Consider the following 19,713-nt stretch of genomic DNA (forward strand, 5'->3'; position numbering starts at 1 on the left):
ATTATTTCAAGTTGGAACTCAGGGTTTATTTCCAGTTTCTCCGGTTCCATGCTATGCCTGAAGTTCCCAGTTTCAATCTGGCGTCTGTTACACATGTCAGAACTGCACTGATGGATTTTGTGTTCTCTCTAGTGCATGGCAGTGGTATTTTGATGCTGACAGTAGCTTATTTTTGCAAGTGACTTCCTAAGACTCTTTCCAGTTATTGTCTTGATTTTCATAACTGAACCCTAGTGTGGAGGGAAAGAAACAAGAAGTTCTGGTGTAGCATATAATAGAACGCCGATTTTAATCCCCACTCTGAAAATTCTGAAAAAAAGTATAAAAACCTCACAAGAAAACAAAATACACTGAGTATATGTCCCATCATACTGATGGAGCCAGTGTTCCTTCTGGTGATGTTTCTTTACCTCAGCTGGACAGCTGCTTTCTCACAGATCCATAAGTGCTCCTGTGAGCAGTCATCTGTATACATTTTCCTGTCATATAGGCATGCACATTGATTGTATCCACATCCGTGGTCCCTGAAATAGATGTTTTAGAAATAGATTAACATTGTTTGTGTTTAGTAATTTTGAATATTTGTTCATTATTGTATAGATCTGTGTTAATGGTGACATAAATCGTATAATAAGAGGAATGGGAACTTCCCCTTTAAGAATAGGGTGAAGGCACCGTGAGTGAGCTGCTACAGAAGCTAGTATTCACTGTGTGCTGCTGCTGCTGCTCCTGGAAAAGGACGGTGGCCTGTAGCTGGGCACTGGGGAGGTCTCTGTCTGCAAAAACCTCCTTACGCAAAAGGTTGGAAACCCAGATCAAACAATGGTCTCTTTAAAAAATGACTCTAGTGGTTAAGGGTGTAGCACACAGACTGTCATCCTAGAAAATGAGGCATCGTTTTACTGTGTCCTGACATGTGCATTCTATGCGTGTGTTCAGGACCCTCGTGTCTTCGCCAGTTTCCCTAGGGGGTAAATAATGCACAGCTGCCCTACAACTGGTTTGGATTTCTGCCCCTTCCTGCCAGCTCAGCTGTGCCAGCCAGTGCTCCGCATGGCCAGTGCCAAGTCTCCAGCCTTGTTTGCCCACTCCCGCCCTGCCCTGTGCAGAACGGAGATTAGCAGCTCACAAAGGCTGTTATTGCCCCTGTGCGTCTCTGTCAGAACACAGGTAGGCAGCACAGGAGAGTAAGGGGGCGCCTTATGCTTCTCTCCTGCAGGGATCCTGGAATGGGCCACAATCAGGCCCTAAATATTCATTACCAATCAGTTCTCTGTGCTGAAAAAGCTGAGCCGTCCTCCCAATGCCAGCCGTTCCCTTCAGATTTACATGATAATCCAAACCAGTAATAGTCTCTAGTCTGTCTTGGAGGTACATGATTCTGTGAGGAAATCACAACAACATTACTTAAATAAAGAACTCATATTCTTACCTTTAAAAACCCCCACTAATGTACATTAGTGATGGGAGAGAACTCCCAGCCAAAGCTATGGCGTCCACCCTTCCTGATGTGATGATATATCCCGGATTTGTATTACAGGACTGTTCAAGTGTCTCAGATTATTGAAATCTTGCAGGACAGATATAAAAGTCACCATTGAAGTGAGTCAGATTTTTAAAAGGTATTTATGCAGATAAGCACCGAGTGGGATTTTTCTAAAGTGCCTAACACCCATTAAAATCAATGGGAGATAGATGCCTGGGTGCTTTAGAAAATCTCATTAGGTGTCTATCTACATCTTTAGGTGCATAAACACCTTTACAAATCTGCCCTAACGGCCACATTTTTAAAGGTATTTAGGCATAACTATGCTCATCTTTGCAACACCTAACTAATTTAGGAGCCTAATCCTCATTTTCAAAAGTGACTTGGGCACTTCGGAGCCTAAATGTGTTTGAAAATGAGATATCGTTTCCTAATCAGTTCAGCATTGCAAAGTTGAGCACGTAAGCAGCTAAATACCTTTAAATATGTGGGCCTAAATGCTTTGGTAATCTCGGAATAAAAGAATATTTGAACTAAATGCAAAGATGGACAATTTCTATGAACTCATGTCTTAATCTTTTAGAAATCTGACAGATTCTGACATATGATACAACATATAATAGTTGGGAAAACTGACAAGAAATATTTATGATAAATATTATTTCTAGTTTCATAAAACGACAGAAATTAGAGTTAGAAAAGCTGCTACCTTGTCCACGCACCAATGCAAGGTGGATTTCTTTATTTTGTAATTTAGAAAATGCTTCCATATCAAGTCTCTGAATTCATGTGCTCCAGTTAGTAGAACATGTGACTTTTAAACAAAAAGTCAAAAACAATAGAACTCTATGCCCAATCCAGTTATAAACTTTAGACCAAACAACTGAACTCCAATTCCAATAAGCAACAGCCTGAAGAAAGGCATGGGATCAGCTCCATGCCCTAAAGATCCACAAATTATGTTTTTTTTGTAGCAGCACAGGAAGTGAATTCCAGACTCCAGGTTCCTTCACTAGAATGCCCTGTCTCTCCATCCCCAGGCATTTGAACTTAGCAGTGGTTAATTCTACCTACTCAGCTGGCCTCAGTTGCTTTGTGACAGTCCATGGCAGAAGAAGTTAGCTACCAGGGAGCTTGGACAAAACCCGCATAGGGCTTTAGACAGCAAATCCGAATCATCCCTTGCATTGCATACGGCAGCTAGAAGTACAGCTGTTTCTGGAAGTTGTCTGAGCAATAACAGAGCTTTGGTGGACTTCTGCTGTTGATTCTGCCTTGCTGCTCCTCAGTGCATGTTGTCTTTATCCCACGCTCCCAGCTCTCAACCTATGCTTGGCTCCTGGCCCTGATTTACTGTCTTCGGTTTAAGATGATTGCTGACCTCAGTGAAAGACCGTGGCCCAACCTGACCCAGACTCTTGCCTCACACACTCAATCTGGTAACAGTATCTGACTGTGTGCTTTTGAGCTGGCCTGGCCCCGGATTGATCTCTGACCTTCAGCCCCAGTACTGAGTAGCTCACTCCAGGCCCACAGGCCACCCATGACTTGGCCTGACAATAGGGGCCTAATTCCCAATTGTCCTGTGCCTTCTGTTGTCATTTACATGGGTGTAAACATCTACCAGATCAGATTGCTAACATTTTATGTCGACTTTACCACATTGTAAATGAAGAAGTGAATCCTGCTCTCTCTCTGCCCATCTGATGTGGAAGTGTGGAAATCCTGCCCTTGAACCCCTCTAGCAGCCAGAAGAGCAGGACAAGTGTTATCCACATAGAACTGATCAACCTACTCCTTAAAGCACCCAGAAGGCAGTGCTCTGTGTGGAAAACCCATTGTTCATAACCACAGCAGAATCTGAGAGACTCACATCTACTCTTTGCTTTAAAAATATCCTATGGTGGTAAGTTCCACAAGCTATTTATCCAGTGTCTGACAAAGGCACTGTTCACTGCAATGTACCACACCCTGTAGATAGGAGGCAATAGAGCTATAGTAACCAAACTGCATTTTCTGTCTTGGGTGGCTTATGAGAAATTTACATCCAGATAAAATAAAAGAGGCTTGGGTAGGAGCTCTACCAGCTTCTCCATGTCTTGTAGCATGAGAAGGGTTGAATTCTGTAAGGAACAGAATTTTTGACTCTGCTTCCAGGACCTTTTCTCTCTTGAAATGTAGAAGCAGGTGTCACCTCCCATCCATTGCCAGTTTGCAGGGCAGAGTGTACAATTTGGTCCTAAAAAAGAGAGAGAAATTGTCTTTGTTTCTCATCCTAAGCAGTTCAATTTAGAATACAAGGGCTACTGCCATTGACTGGAAAGATGCACATAGAAGTTGCAGAGCTGTCATGTATATGGCACTGATCCTCCACGGGCCAAGCCCGGGATTATCACTAGCCTGTGTGAAATGATCTGCTGAGTCTCAGTTCTTTTAAAGTATGATACGATCTCCATTGAGAAGGGCTGGATTTTGCATTGCTGAAGAGGTAGAAACTGTGTTGAACCCAGCAGCAGAGAACGTTGTTATATCAGGAATCACCAGATCGAGCTTCTACACATAGTCTTACAAGTTCTGCTCCTCAGCATGAGAGCAGTGTGCAGTCTCTGAAGAGATGCTGTATTGTTGTTAGGTTTCAGAGTAACAGCTGTGCTAGTCTGTATTTGCAAAAAGAAATGGAGTACTTGTGGCACCTTAGAGACTAACCAATTTATTTGAGCATAAGCTTTCGTGAGTTACAGCTCACTTCATCAGATGCATACTGTGGAAAATACAGAAGATGTTTTTATACACACAAACCATGAAAAAATGTAAGGAGAGTGATCACTTTAGATAAGCTATTACCAGCAGGAGAGTAGGGTGGGGGGAGAGAAAACCTGTTGTAGTGATAAACACCCATTTTTTCATGGTTTGTGTGTATAAAAACATCTTCTGTATTTTCCACAGTATGCATCCGATGAAGTGAGCTGTAGCTCACGAAAGCTCATGCTCAAATAAATTGGTTAGTCTCTAAGGTGCCACAAGTACTTCTTTTCTTTTTGTTGTTAGGTTTGTGATTCAGGTTCTTTTTTATAAAGCTGTTACAAGCAGCAAGAGAATTTGCTCTTTCCCTTAATCTTTGTAACTACAGTTTATTTCTGGGACAGAGTTGCCTGCTGGGACCCAGACATTAATGTGTGGGCTGAGATTCCTGAAAGCAAGGATTGCCTGTATGCTGTTTGTGACCACCTCTGTTCCAGGTGTATCTAGTGTAAAGAAACCACTTGCACTAAGAATACCCAGACTCCTCATGATTAATTTCTCTTCCAATGGAAAACTGACCCTACCAGGCCCTGAAATCTGCTGTGACTCAGCAAAGAGGCCACTTTTTTTTTTAGTGAACAATCTTGCAGTGGCCAGAGAATGAGAATGGGGATGGAGACGGTATGAACTACCAGGATCAAGACTTTTTCCATCTTAATTGATAACATTATTATGAATCTGAATGTCCTTTATGTAAGGCCCCTTTAGACCACTCTGACAACGTAATGGTGCTTTAAAGGGAGTGTAAATGGCTCCCATAGCAGTGTAAAGGAGAATCTGCTCCTATACTATCTTTAAAGGATAGTTCATACATAACATACCTAAGGCAAAAATCACAAAAGCAAGGTGGTTAAAAGTCAGGGCATCTAACAGGGCATATCCTCTACTCCAGTGGTTTTTTTCACAGACCACTTGAAATTTGCAGAGGCTCCACTAATTAGGTGAGTGGCCCTTCGTTCTCTTGTGTGTGGCTGCCCAGGCGCGCACCTTAGAGGAAAGTATCTGTGGACCACCTGAATGGAGCTCGCAGACCACTGATGGTCCGCAGACCACAGTTTGAGAACCTCTGCTCTATGCCTCAACCTAGGAACACACATCCTACTAGAGCAACCACCATACAATGCAGAATACACACTGTCATCTGAACTCTGCCCCAGTGGGGACACCAGACTTACAGAATAGCCCTCCCAAAATCTCTACACCCACAAACAGACCTGACTTTCCAAAAGCACTGTCCCAATTATTCCTTCTGCACAGTTCTGGAAAAACCACACTAACTCAATGTTCACATAAGGGCTGTTCCACAGAGATCCTTCTCTTTATGAAAGTAGCGTCTGCTTTGCTGAAGACCTTCCTTCCATAGATGATGCTAGATTAGAAAAGCCCATTCATGCTCTGTGTTAAATTCCAGTTTCAGAGAGAGGGGACATTACTGGATGCATGTGAAAATTTCTTGCTCTTCCAATATGATCAAAACTAGTGCTGGTGAAAATGAAACTCCATTGTCCTTTTCAAAAACAAAATGTGTTCATGTTTTCCACTGGTGAACCATTGTGCTTAAGGATCTATTTATAAAATGATTATCAATCCCTCTTCCCCAGTCTCAGACCACTGGTAACCTTAGGCACTAGAGCCAGGGTCAGAAATAAATCACTTTTCCCATCTCCCTGAGATACTGGGCATCACAATGAAAGACTCTGATGATCTTTCCAGCTCTGCTTATTTTTCTAGTGTTTTGCAAGCAACTCGTGTACTCCACCCTTGAGGTTCCATAGTGAATCCACGTTAGAAGCCAATCAATATTGCTCCTTAATTAGCCAAAGAGGGCAGTGCAAAGTAGAGCTAACCAAACCATTTTTTTTTAGATGAGGGACTGAACAAAAATATCTGAAAAAAATGGTAAGTTTCCAATCAGAGGTGGGTTTTTTTCATTTTCTCGCTGAAATGAAAAATTGAAAAAATTTTCCTTGATGTTAAATGAAACCACATTTAAAAATGAAACTATTCATTTAGAAATGGAATGTTGTTAGTTTAGAAAAATATCAACGCAATGGAAAAAATTTGCTAAAGAGTCAGTTTGGGGTTGAACAAAATGTTTCCTTCATCCCACAATGTTTTGTTTCCAGACATTTTTAAAGGACTAGATTGAGAAAATGGCCAGAGGAGGAGGCCCTCTTAGAACCCTTACCTCGGCAGGTAGGGCATTCATTTGGAGGGGATATTTGGTTTTCCTTCGCCGATGCATTGATATGAACCTCTATCTCCTCTATCCCAGGAGAGTGAGCTAGAGGCTATTCTTGGATGAGGTTCTCTTAGTCTATTTTGTGGAAGCCATTCCACTTTGTATAAATAATTTAAAAATATTTGGAGCAGGGACATCATCACAGGTGAGGGCCCTAGCACCTAAACTGTAATCATTCTCCCAGTCATGCTCTGCTTTTGTGAATGGCACCTAAATTCTTGTGTTTATCTAGCCTGATTTTTTTATTTTTTTTTTTTTGCCAAAACAATTTGGGAAATACCTGTCCAGTCCTCTTATACTTTCTGGACAGATATAAATAAATAAAAATAAACTTTTTTATTTGACTTTTTCATTTTTTTCGTTATTTTTTAGTTTGTCTGACTTCAACCTAAGTTGACGAGTAGTTTTGGACACCCCTTTGATGATTTACTATTCAAAAAAAAACAAAAACAGTTGCCCAGCTCTGTTGCTGAGTGATATAAAGCATTCCTGCTTCTCCAGACTCTGAACATGCTGCTTCTTTCACACTTCATGACCCAGTCTTAGAGGAACTGAATGAAAGTTGATCCTTAATCTTCCAAGCTGTTATACAGACCGCTAAGCAACATCACTAGTGGACAGTTACCATCTGATACTGTTTTATGGCCCATGTGAAATCAGTCAGATAGTACCAGTTCAGTTACTAGGAGGAAGGTGTCAGCATCACAAAAGCACAATAATAACTGGCATTAATTATTTGCTTTCTTAGCCATTTGAACAGAGAAAACAAGGGCTGAATGGCTCAAGAAGGAGGAATTCCCTTGTACCTCACCTCTCTGCTAATTGCATACAATTAGTGATTGTCCTTTTCAGTGCAAGTATAGAGGTCATTTAATGGGGTGTAATTGGAAGAGAATAGGTGAAATTGTACAACCATTGCCCAACCTGTATCTATTCTGGAATAAAGGACAGGAGTCCATTTGCATAACAATCCTATTTACCATTATTCTTATTTTTTTCTTCCCCTTTCAGACACAAATTGTCTTTCATGTCTTGCAGCCTTTTTGAGGAACTTGTTTGCAGAGTTTCCTGGTTTTGCTTGAGGTTTCCAATCTGTTTCTGGAAGTCACTGGAAACCTGAAAAACTGAAATTCACAAAAAGCATTTTGTATTCTTATAATTTATGAATAAAAATTATTCCTATCTTTGTCCTCTTTTAATTTTTGTATCCGGGGGTAGCCGTGTTAGTCTGTATCCACAAAAACAACAAGGAGTCTGGTGCCAGTCATCTGTTTTTTTTAAATTTTTGGTTATTCTATTCGTCTGGTTTAAATTTTGTGCCTTGTTTTGGGTAGTAACCTTTAGTATTGCCATTACAGGTTTAGTGTAATTTTTCTATTTTAAAATAAATTTTAAATAAAATGAGCTGGCTTTTTAATGAGATACAAAGCCTTTCACCTTTTTGTCACCAATTGATATCCAGCGCAGGTCAATAGTAACTGAAAAACATCCCCACCTTATAAGTGTTCAGTGTGAAATGAATTAGTGGATGTCACCCAGTTCCTCATGGGACTGGTTTCCATATCACAAAAAAGAGCATCATAACTTGATGTCACCAAAAGGCTTCCCTTTGGCAATTTAAGTAGAGAGGTTAAGGAGTGAGTGGGCTCCAGAAATTGTCACTTGCAGCAATAACACTACTCTGGAGCTCAACCAAGGTAAAGTACATTAATGGGTGATAAGAACAGGAGGACTAGTGGCACCTTAGAGACTAACCAATTTATCTGAGCATGAGCTTTCATGAGCTACAGCTGAAACACGGCTGCTACTCTGAAACCTGTCCTTAAGGGGTGATAGTGTGTCTGGGAAGCTTGCATTACCACTGCTCATGCTGTACCTGTGCGATGGTTAAATCAACAACTTCAGACTACAGGGGATGGATAGATACCTGTATCAAATTCACCAAATAAAAAAGTATTGATACTTACACACAATCCCCAGGGCTAATAGCCCTACCAGCAATGCCAAGCACAATGTGAGGAAAGTCAGGGCAGCCAGACGCCATGTGGGGGATGAAGTGGGGCGCCCTGCAGAAACAGCAGAAAAAAGTCCAGACCAGTAATATATATAATTGGTGCTTTAGTGGGGCCAATTTCACAATGCTGAAAACAATTATAAACCACATCCAAACCAGCTGGGAGGAAGAATTTAATCAGAAAAAAATTGAACGATAATTGGGAATCTTTAAACAACACCTTACTAGATGTCCCCAATGCCATAAGCCCACAATTGAGGAAGAAGGCTGTGCTAAGTTTAAAAAAAAAACTAGTTTAGAGTAGAATTAAAGGCAGCTGTAAAAAATAATAATAATTAAATACATAGCAAATGGAATAAAGGGGAATTAATATAAATCAGAAATTAGGAATTGTAGAAAATTGATAAGGGAAGTCAAAGGACACAGGGAGCTATCTAGGGCAGCAGAAATAAGAACAATAAGAAGGAGTTTTTTAAATATATTAGGAACAAAAAGAATCCTGACAATGGTATTGGTCCATTGATAGATAGATATGATAGAATTACCAATAATAATGCAAAAAAGGCAGACATGCTAATATATATTTCTGTGCTGTATTTGGGGGGAAAGCAGATGATGCCGTCTCATCATATGGTGAGTACACTCTTTCCCATTCCACTTGTATCTCTGGAGAATGTTAAACAGAAACTGGTGTGACTGCTGATGGAATACTATGTCCAGTTCTGGTGCTCACAGTTCAAGAAGAATGTTGATAAATTGGAGAGGGTTCAGAGAAGAGCCATGAGAATAATTAAAGGATTAGAAAACATGTCTTATAGTTATAGAATCAAGGAGCAAAATCTCTTTATTTTAACTAAGGGGTGACTTGATTATAATCTATAAGTACCTCCATGGGGAACAAGTATTTAATAATGGACTCTTTAATCTTTCAGAGAGAGGTATAACACGATCCAAAGCCTGAAAGTTGAAGCTAGACAAATTCGGACTGGGAATAAAGTGTAAATTTTTAATGGTGAGAGTAATTAACTGTTGGAACAATTTACCCAGGGGTGTGGTGGATACTCCATCACTGACAATTTTTAAGTGAAGATTGGATGTTTTTCCAAAGCCGTGTCTACACTAGCGAGCTTACGTCTGTGCCGATGCAGCTGCGCCGTTGCAAGATTGATCGTGTAGCTGCTCTATGCCAAGGGGAGAGTGCTCTCCTGTCAACTTAATAAAAACACCTCCATCGGTGGTGGTAACTATGTCCGCGGGAGAATCTCTCCCGCTGACATAGCACTGTGCACACTACCACTTATGCTGGCAAAACTTATGTTGCTCAGGGAGTGGTTTTTTCACACCCCTGAACGACATAAGTCATAGCGTAGACATGGCCTAAAAGATTTGTTCTAGGAATTATTTTTGGAAAGTTCTATGGCCTGTGCTATGTAAGAGGTCAGACTAGATGCAAGAGGTCAGACTAGATGCTCATAATGGTCCTATCTGGCTTGGAATCTATGAAAACTAATAATGAATTCAGTGACTAAAAGCTCTGCATTCTGGAAATGCCTTATTTTGCTGCTTGGTTCTCCTTCCTTCCTTCCTTCCTTCCTTCCTTCCTTCCTTCCTTCCTCCTTGGTTCCCACATACCCACAAAGACACTGAGCCAGCTTCTGATAGGGCAGACTCAGAAATGGTGAAAGGTCTGCTTGGAAAGGGCTGCAGCTACACAAGTTTCCAACAGACTCTCTTCCACTGCAAGGGCTACAGATGGTCAGCACAGACCCTTGTTGGCCTTTACACAGGGCTTCCCCTGCAGAAGCCTAACCTGATCCTGTATTGTTCTTCCGCCATTGTACCCTATCTGTTAAAACTTATCCCATGACTTCTTTCTGCCAGAGAGACCTGCCTCCTCTGCAGTTTCTTCCCCCAGCTGAGCTCCCTCAGTCTACTTTTAAAGCCTAGCTAGCTCTGCCTCTTCTGGGCAGGAGACAATTAGTTAATCACTCCCAGGTGTGAAGCTGACTAACTAGGGTTCTTTCCCTTACTTTACAGAGGATGGGGATGCTCTGGCACCGGATCAACACCCTAAGCCAGCCCCCAGGTATCCTGGCCTGACTCCAGAAGAAAATTTTGGAGTTCTTTTGGCTGAAGCTGCACTGGGTCTCTGTGGGGGTCCTGAGTCTCCTCCTGGGAGAGGGTGGACAGGACCTGCCCTGCCTTCGCAGTAAGGTCCATGTCTACCACCTTTAGGCCCTGCAGAGACTCCTTTATGGTGCAGGTACTCCAGTGTAGAGTTTTCTGGTGCACGCCTTCCTCCACCATCTCTGAGGGCTCTGATACAACCTTCAGCTCTTCTACCTCCATCTGAGGGGTCTTCTGCAAGACCTGTCTGAGTTGCCGGTCTTCTACTGGGACATCCTCAGGACCTGGAAGCTGGACTTGATGACCAGGTCCATGGTGGCCGCCAGGAAGGAGGACCTCTTTGCAGAACCTCTGCTACACAACCCCCAGCTCAGTGTACAGGTGGCGGAGTCCCCCTTGGTGAGCCAGAAGTTGGTCCTGACAGGTATCACCAGAATCGGGGAGACCTCCTGGAGTAAAACAATTGGATCCCTGTCGCTTGGCCAGCACATGGGGCTCTCCATCCCTCAAGTTCGACGGTGTATAAGAGCAGCCATACGAGGTCAGTCCAAAGGTCCATCTAGCCCAGTATCCTGTCTTCCAACAGTGGCAATGCCAGCAGCCCCAGAGGGAATGAACGGAACAGGTAATCATCAAGTGATCCATCCCCGGCTTCCCAGTCCCAGCGTCTGGCAAACAGAGGCTAGGGACACTATCCCTGACCATCCTGGATAATAGCCTTTGATGGACCTGTGCTCCATGAATTTATCTAGTTCTTTTTTTAACCCTGTTATAGTCTTGGCCTTCACAAAATCCCCTGGCAAAGAGTTCCACAGGTTAACTCTGCATTGCGTGAAGAAATACTTCCTTTTGTATACACCAGGAGGTGAGGGCAGCCTTACTGCCTGTCTCTCAGGCCTTCCTCGAGTGGGTTATTCAGGAGGGTTCTCCCTGCCTGCCCTTCCCCCCAGCTCTCTGGACCTCTCCATCAGGCCCCTGTCCTGTGAGCCTCCCCCTAATCCCCCCCGACCACTCCCTCCTCACCAGATGAGCTGGCTGCACAACTTACAACAGGTCCATCTCTGAACTGTTGCACTGCCCTCCTCAAAAGATGCTGCAAAGAATCTGGCTACAATCAATGTGTGTCCAGAGAGCACTGAGAAACCTGTGTGCCTTCTTACAACACGTTCCTGGGGGCAGACTATTATGTCTTCTTCTGAAATCTTTGACACTGGTCAGTGTCAGAAACAGGATTTCTTTCTTTGCCTGTCAGCCCAGGTTCTGGGCACTTTTGAATACTTAAATGGCCCAGATCCTTAACTCTGCTGTGACCCCTATGCACAGCACCTCTGAGACACTGTGGCATAGCTGGCACAGGAGGGTAACACCAGTGTAATAGCTCTGATGCTAACTTCCTTCCCTATGGCTGGTGTAAACCGGTGGCTCCAGAAAAGAAGACACCACTGGGGTTTCCCTGAACCGGTGATCCCCAACTGCTCCTCCTCCAATGACCATTTATGGTCACGAGTACCTGCAGCAAAGTTGGAACAGCCTTCAGAGTGCTCTAACTGATACCAGAGGACTGGCTTAGAGCACAATTGGCCCAGGATTGGGGATAGAACAAAGATGGTTTCCAGACATTCTTGCACATTCCCCTACTGAATCATGCTGTGTGCTCCTCTGCCTGAACCAGGAATCGGGGCCTGTAACACACTGATGCCGTCTGGTGATTGCTACTTTCCTAAAAATGACAAAACTGCTAAATAATCTGGCATTTATCTGAATGTAAAGGCAAAATAACCTACCACCTTCCCTACCGAGGTACAGCCCCAAGCTGGAGCCTGACAGCATCACAAGTGGTCTCTGACAGATAAGGAAAAAAGGAAGTGGTTTCAGTTTGATTCACTCGGGATCTGAGGTTTCCCTAGCTGAATGCAAGCCCTTCTGCAGAGATCAGCCTGGGGCTCTGAGGTCCAAACTGGTCAGGGAGCCAGAGCAAACAAAAGTTCTGTCTGGAGAGTTTTGTATTTAACTAATCTCTCGTTCATTGTTTCAGAAAAAGGCTCTGTGAAACAGAGTTTGTGTTTTGAGCCTTTTTTTTAATTCTTGCATTTACAAATATTCCCATGGTCTCTTTTTTAAAAGGACCTTTGACTATTTAAAGTATTTCCCTCTTCTCTGGCTCTGTTCACCCTCTCGCATGGAGACATCACAAACGCTCTATACTGTGAAAGTGAGTTATCATTTGTCACCAAATGTTACAACCTCCCGTGAGAAGGAAGCAGGTCAAAAATGAAAGAGAACTAAGATCCTATTTCCCCCATAGACCAGAGTTTGACAACTATAAAATCCTAATCTAGGGCAATATCCTGCCATTGTTGATTCTGCCAAAATCCCCATGGATGGCACAATATGTCCTCTAGACTCTCAAACTCTACTCTAGAACCTGATCCCACAAACACTACCTTGCACACTGGTCACTCCCATGGGTCGTCCCATTCAAGTCAATAGGATTACTCATGGTAGAAAGTGCTCTCAGCAGTTAGTGTTTGCAGGGATCCTTACATTATACAAATATGCAGGGGAGGGACAACATCTCCCTCCATGCTTTGAACTGCACAGTGCATGCTTCTGTGCTTCTGTTAATTAATAATGACAATAAAACAAAAGGAGAAATTCACCACTGGTGTAACTCTACTGACAGTCATGGATTTAGAGGAGTGAATTTGGCCCATTCTGCCTAAAATTAGGTTGACAGTACTTCCCAGTCCAGCTAATTTAAGCACAATAACCAAAAAAGCTCCTTAGAGATTGTACCTTTTTCCTCAGGAGCGGCAGGTTTTGGGATATTTTCCAGTGCATAAGGTTTATTAAATTCCAGATCCGCATATGTTATTTCCTCTGTCATAGCTGGTGAAGAGGGAAGCTTATATTTCAAGTCAAAAAGTTAAGGCACATTCAAGGTTCTGCAGCAGATGAGTGAGGAACAATATCTGTCATTTTAGAGAGGGCTCCTTTTTAATGCATTGGTAGATACAAATGATGCAACCCGGATGTCAGAGCAGAGTGGCCCAGAACTTCCTATGACAGGATGTTTCAAAAGAGAAATGTTCCCTTTTGACTGAGGAACAGTCCCCCTCTCTTTCTTCCTCTGCCTCCCTTCTCACCCATCTACCCACCACTTATTTCTCTTTGCAACATCTGTCTGTGTAAATTCTGTGCTTTGGTTTTTAAAGAGGCAACTTGTTTCTGCAGAACTGCAGGGTCAGGATTCATATGTGGGGATGAATACAGGATTTTCACAGCATTATGGTCATGTTCTGTTATGACCAGATGCATGTCGTAGGGGTTAGCACTCTGCACAGTCCAGCAGCAGGCTTGGGATCAATTCTCAGTCCTTGTCGCTTGCCACAGGGTGCTGAGAGTGCTCCAGAGACTAGGTTCTGTCCCCAGGAGTTAGAGTTCAATGTGACCATGCAGAAGCCCAAGTCCAGGTACTTGGGCCCAGATCCTTGGCTGGTATAAATCAGTGTATTGATAATTGATTTATAGTCCAATGTACATCATCTGGCACCTGGTTTCTACCAGCTCAGGTCAGAAAGAGCAAGGAGTGCTCCAGGGATCGGGGCCAATGCCTGGGAACCACTGCTTGTGCTCTGATATGTGAGACTTCAGCTTTATTAACATTCCTGGAATCTTGCTTGTCTAGGCCTAAGGGGATAGTCTTTGACACAAGGAAAAGTTCAGGCAAAGGGACAGGTTTTGAGGCTGCACAAGAAGGTAAAAGGAGGATGCAACATGTGTGCTGGCTTTTGTGCCTCCTCCATAAGGGCCAGCAAAAATTGTAGACCCTGCACTCTTCTCAGTGCAGTGACTGCTCCTTTCTAGCACACCCTGTAGTGTAAGGCTCTGAAAGGGGACAGGAAGGAGGGAAGGAACTGGCTAGCCTTGGAAGACAGTGCATGCTGCACCCTCCTAGCAGACAGAGCACCAGGTGTGTTATCTGGTGCACCAGAGAGATCCACTGTATTTCTGTGGGCCACAGGGATTCCCACTGCTCCTGACCATACAGCATTAGGGCAAGTTTTGTAACAGCCAGAGCAACTGAGACACAGAAACAGACTCCTTTGGGGAGGTGGTCAAGTACTCAGTGATACTGAGAGATTCCAGAGAGTTTAAATTAGATGTGGGAATGCAGATGTGGGACGTACACCATTGTGAAATGAAACAAGGGCTACAACATGTGGATCAGGAGCAGATTGTAAATGATGTCACAATATGAATTGCTAACAGAAATAGGACTGATTCTCATTTACAGTAGGACCACCTTACACCACTCTGGCAGTGTAAAGGATCTTTAAGTGAGTGTGGATGAAATTTACACCTACTTTAAGATGTCTTTGCACTTTCAGATTGGTGTAAACCAGCCTTAGGGTGACTGAGAATCAGGCCATAATATGGGGTTTGTTTTGTTTCTCCCTCCAATTAACTGAAAAATATTATAGACATTAACATTTTCATCATCTCAGTTGTTAGAAACATAGAGAAGGAAAATTAAATTTAAATTATCCAAATGTTAACCTGTGTTCCAATAGAGCCCAATTCTACAAATGCTTTGCACAATATTATCTTTACTCAAATGAATAGCCCAGGTGAATTACTGATGTGCTTAAGTGTTTGCAAGTACAGGTAATTCATTTGGACTGATCAAAGAAGAAAACACTCTCTGAAATTATTTTAGTTATTAACCAAAATTCCGAGTGTCCCAACCTTTAAATTTGTGTTTAAATTCGGCAGAGAACTCCGTCTCTCTCCCTGCAGATAGGGTTTTTTTCCAGGCTGCACAGTTCTCTGCCTACACTTCCCAGCAAGCCAGATGACCTACACAGCCAGTGTCTGTGGTTTGTTTTGTGCTCCCTGACAGTTAATCAAAAAAAGGGGGCATGACCTATGCTGAGGTTCCACCCAAATCAGGGGCCCCATGACAGTCATCCTTTGTGAGCTGAGAACTCTGCCCCTCTTGTAGCTCTTGACTCACATTTACACTGCCACTCACATCCATATTTCCTCTGTCCAAGTAAGAAGAGAGTTAACCTTCTCTGAGAAAGCATCCAACAGTAATTTTCTCCAAGAGGAATTCACTCCAGCAGACATTGTTGTTTCCTTAAAGAAGTGATGCTTAAAAAATTAAGCAAGTTACAGATGAGAAAATATAGACAATATGAGATATTATGCAGGACACTGTCCAGATTCTTATACCTCACCTATCTCTGTGGTATGTGAACATCTAACAAAGTAGCTTCAGTGATGAGTTGCATTATCACCAAAATGTCACTTTGGAGAATAAAAAGTAAACTATGCATAGGAGAAGAAGTTAGTTCCCTCTTTAGCACTTACCTCTTCTGCTTGTAGCACAAGCATCTTTGCTTCTCTCTCTTCCTATCAGCAACATGGCTAGTGACAGCCACTTGGGAAGAAAGAGTCTGCATTGAGAGACCTTTCAGAGATATAGGCCAATTCTCTTTCTGAGCACAGGTGATGCAATTAACAGAGTGGGACCAACAGTGGGAGTTATCACTATACCACCAACATAAGGGCGTGGTGTTTATTTTATTTATTTTATTTATCTATCCACTTCAGGACACTGCCCTCCAGCAGTGCCCACTACTCCAGACTTACCCCCTTCCGGGGAGGTTAACAGCAGGTTTGGGGACTCGCACCTGCCTCAGTGGCCAACCTCAACCCAAAGTCTAGCCCCCTTTGCCAGAGTGCCCCTGAATTTCAGTGATCACCACTATGAGGCAGCCCCTTGGGGACTGTTGCAGACAGGCATAATTTAGAGAATGTCCGAGGCTGCTATAAATTACACTAAGGAATAGGCCAGCCCCATTGACCTCAGAATCAGCACATGTGGCTTCAGCTCTCCTTTATCCCCTCCTTTCTCAGCTGCACTGAATAGAGCTTTGGCACAACTGAGGATCTGGCCCCTTCTATTTACTTTGTGGTTTTTCTCTTTACTCTCTACTGGAGGCAAAATAAACTTTGCTTTTATTGAAAATAAATATGGCTCCACTTCTCCTCCCACAGGGACTGGTGCAAATGAGGACTAACCCCACTGAATTCAATTCAATTAGATTGCTAGAAAGACAGAACACAGTCAAGTTCCTGGAAGTGGTTATAGTAAGTGTCAGTGGCTTAAAGCTACTTTGCACATTCCCCTCCTGAATCATGCTGTGTGCTCCTCTGCCTCAGCCAGGAATCAGGGCTGAGAACACACTGATGCTGTTTGGTGATTGCTACTTTCAGAAAAATGGCAAAACTGCTAAATAATCTGACATGTATTTGAATGTAAAGATGAAAAAACCTTCCACCTTCCCTACCAAGCTACAGCCCCCAGCTTGAGCCTGAAGGCAAAACGCTTTGTCCTCTTTGACAGTTAACCAGAAAAGGGAAGTAGTTTTCTATTTCAATTACTCTGCTGCAGAGAACAGCACGGGGGCTCTGTGGTTGAATTGGTCAGGAGGCCACAGCAAACCAATTTCCTGATTTGTACGTGTTTTGATTAAATAAACTCTCATTCATTGTTTTGTGAAAAGGTTCCACGAACTGGGGTTTGGCTTTTTAGGGTTTTTTCTTCCGCTTTCTAATGTCACCTTGGTCTCTTTTTGAAAATGCAGCGTTGACTGTTTAAAGTGTTTCCCTCTTCTCTGGCTGTGTTCACCCCCTCACATGGAGACAACACAAACACTCTGCTCCAGAAACTCGAGTTATAATTTGTCACCAAATGTTACAATCTCCCATGAGAAAGATGCAACCTGGAGCAGGTTAACCATGAAAGCAAACAAAGATCTTCTCCTCCCCATGGACCAGAGTTTGAGAATTTTAAAATCCTAATCTAGGCTGCATCGTGCCATGGATGATTCTGCAGAAATGATTATGAACTGATGACACAATATCTTCTCTAGCATGTCAAACTGTTCTCTAGAGCCTGATCCCACAAACACTTATTACCTGGCATACTGCTCATTCCTATGGGTAATCTATCCAAGTGAATAGGACTACTCATGGCAAAAAGTATTACTCTCAGCAGTTAGTGTTTCCAGGATTGGTTCCCTACATAAGAAAATCTTCAGGGTAGAGACAGCATCTCCCTCACGCTTTGAACACCAATGTGCATGCTTCCACACTTCTGTTAATTAATAATGACAGTAAAACAGGACAAATTCACCACTGGTGTGACTCTACCAAGAGTAGAGTTAGAGGATCAAATTTGGCCCACTCTGCCTAAGATTAGGTTGAGAGCACTTCCCAGCCCAGCTACTTTTAGCACAATAACTAAAAAGCCCCATAGAGATTGTACCTTTTTTCTCAGGAGCGTCAGGCTTTGGGACATTTTCCAGTGCATACGATTTATTAAATTCCAGATCCGCATATGTTATTTCCTCTGTCATAGCTGGTGAAGAGGGAAGCTTAAATTTCAAATCAAACAGTTATAGCATGTTTCAGGCTCTGCAGCTTTTGAGCAAGGAGCAAGATCTGCTGTTTTAGAGAGGGCTCCTTTTTTAATGCATTGGTAGATACAAATGATGCAACCCGGATATCAGAACAGAGTGGCCCAGAACTTCCTCTGACAGGATGTTACAAAAGAGAAATGTTCCCCTTTGACTGAGGAATTGTCCCCCTCTCTTTCTTCCTCTACCTCCCTTCTGGCTCATCTGCCCTCCACTTACTTCTCTTTGCAAAATCTGAAGAAAACACAGCCCTTCGGCAGAGAATTCCATCTCTCTCCCTGCAGATAGGGGTTTTTCCAGACTGCAAAGTTCTCTGCCTATACTTCCCAGCAAGCCAGATGGCCTACACAGCCAGTGTCTGTGGTTTGCTTTGTACTCCCTGACAGTTGAGCAAAAAAAGGGGGCATGACCTATGCTAAGGTTCCACCCAAATCAGGGGCCCCTTGACAGTCACCATTTGTGAGCTGAGAACTCTGCCCCTCTTGTAGCTCTTGACTCACATTTACACTGCCACTCACATCCATATTTCCTCTTTCCAGTAAGAACAGAGTTAACCTTCTCTGAGAAAGCATCTAACAGTAATTTTCTCCAAGAGGAATTCACTCCAGCAGGTATTATGGTTTCCTTAAAGAAGTGAGGTTTAAAATATTCAGCAAGTTACAGATGAGAAAATATAGACAATATGAGACATTATGCAGGACACTGTCCAGATTCTTATACCTCATCTATCCCCGAGAACCTAACAAAGTAGCTTCAGTGAGGATTTGCAACATCATCAAAACTGCAGTTTGGAGAACAAAAAGTAAACTATGTGTAGGAGAAGAAGTTAGTTCCTTCTTCAGCACTTACCCCTTCTGCTTGAAGCACAAGCATCTTTGCTTCTCTCTTCCTTCAGCAGCAAGGCTAGTGACAGCCATCTGGGAACAAAGTCTCTGGATTCAGAGCTTTCAGAGGTATAGGCCAATTCTCTTTCTGAGCGCAGGTGATGCAATTAACAGAGTGGGACCAACACTGGGAGTTATCACTATCCCACCAACATAAGGGTGTGGTGTTTATTTTATTTAGTTAGTTAGTTGGGTGATCATACAATAACTTTACTGAAGTCACTGGGAAAGTGAAATGATGAAGTTATTTATATACAAACAGATATTAAGATGAGGAAGTTGGAGGTACATGATACTTTAAAGTGCATGTCTGCTCTAAAGGGATGAAATCCAACTCCCTTTCCCAGGGCTGGTCTGTCTCTGCAGCGTGAACAGGACAAAAAATCAACAACTTGTTTCTATTCCTAAGGCCAAGAGCATGGCTTTAAATATCCACAGGAAGCAGGTACATTCCGTAAGAAGATGTCTTTTTATATTCACCTTTCAAAGTAAAACTGCGCTTTTGGAAATTTAGTCCTGTGTAGCAAAGATAAATTATAATGGACTTGCTGATTACATCTTAACCCACATCTCTCTCAGTACAGAATAATAACACCTGAGATTTTCATGTTGATCTAGGAGGATTTAGTTACACATCTTCCATTCAAATGTATGTCTTTAAATTCCCT

General features: G+C 42.8%; 1 protein-coding gene across 2 annotated transcripts; it reads right to left on the minus strand.

Annotated features, from left to right (window-relative positions):
• Positions 1–265: 265 nt before the first annotated feature.
• Positions 266–18,205, minus strand: LOC311514914 (C-type lectin domain family 12 member B-like). Of its 2 annotated transcripts, none has more exons than XM_084617638.1 (6): positions 18,011–18,205; positions 8,498–8,596; positions 7,511–7,654; positions 3,571–3,725; positions 1,263–1,381; positions 266–524 (listed from the first exon to the last, which is right to left on the minus strand). In XM_084617638.1, the coding sequence occupies exons 1-6, from the start codon at positions 18,099–18,101 to the stop codon at positions 407–409; spliced, it is 726 nt and encodes a 241-aa protein (XP_084473764.1). In that variant the 5' UTR covers positions 18,102–18,205; the 3' UTR covers positions 266–406. The 2 variants fall into 2 exon arrangements, with proteins under 2 accessions (XP_084473764.1, XP_084473765.1); XM_084617639.1 differs by lacking the exon at positions 18,011–18,205 and adding an exon at positions 13,468–13,611.
• Positions 18,206–19,713: the final 1,508 nt, after the last annotated feature.

This window comes from Lepidochelys olivacea, assembly GCF_965140295.1.
Source record: "Lepidochelys olivacea isolate rLepOli2 genome assembly, chromosome: 1".
In the NCBI taxonomy this organism is placed as follows: domain Eukaryota; kingdom Metazoa; phylum Chordata; order Testudines; family Cheloniidae; genus Lepidochelys; species Lepidochelys olivacea.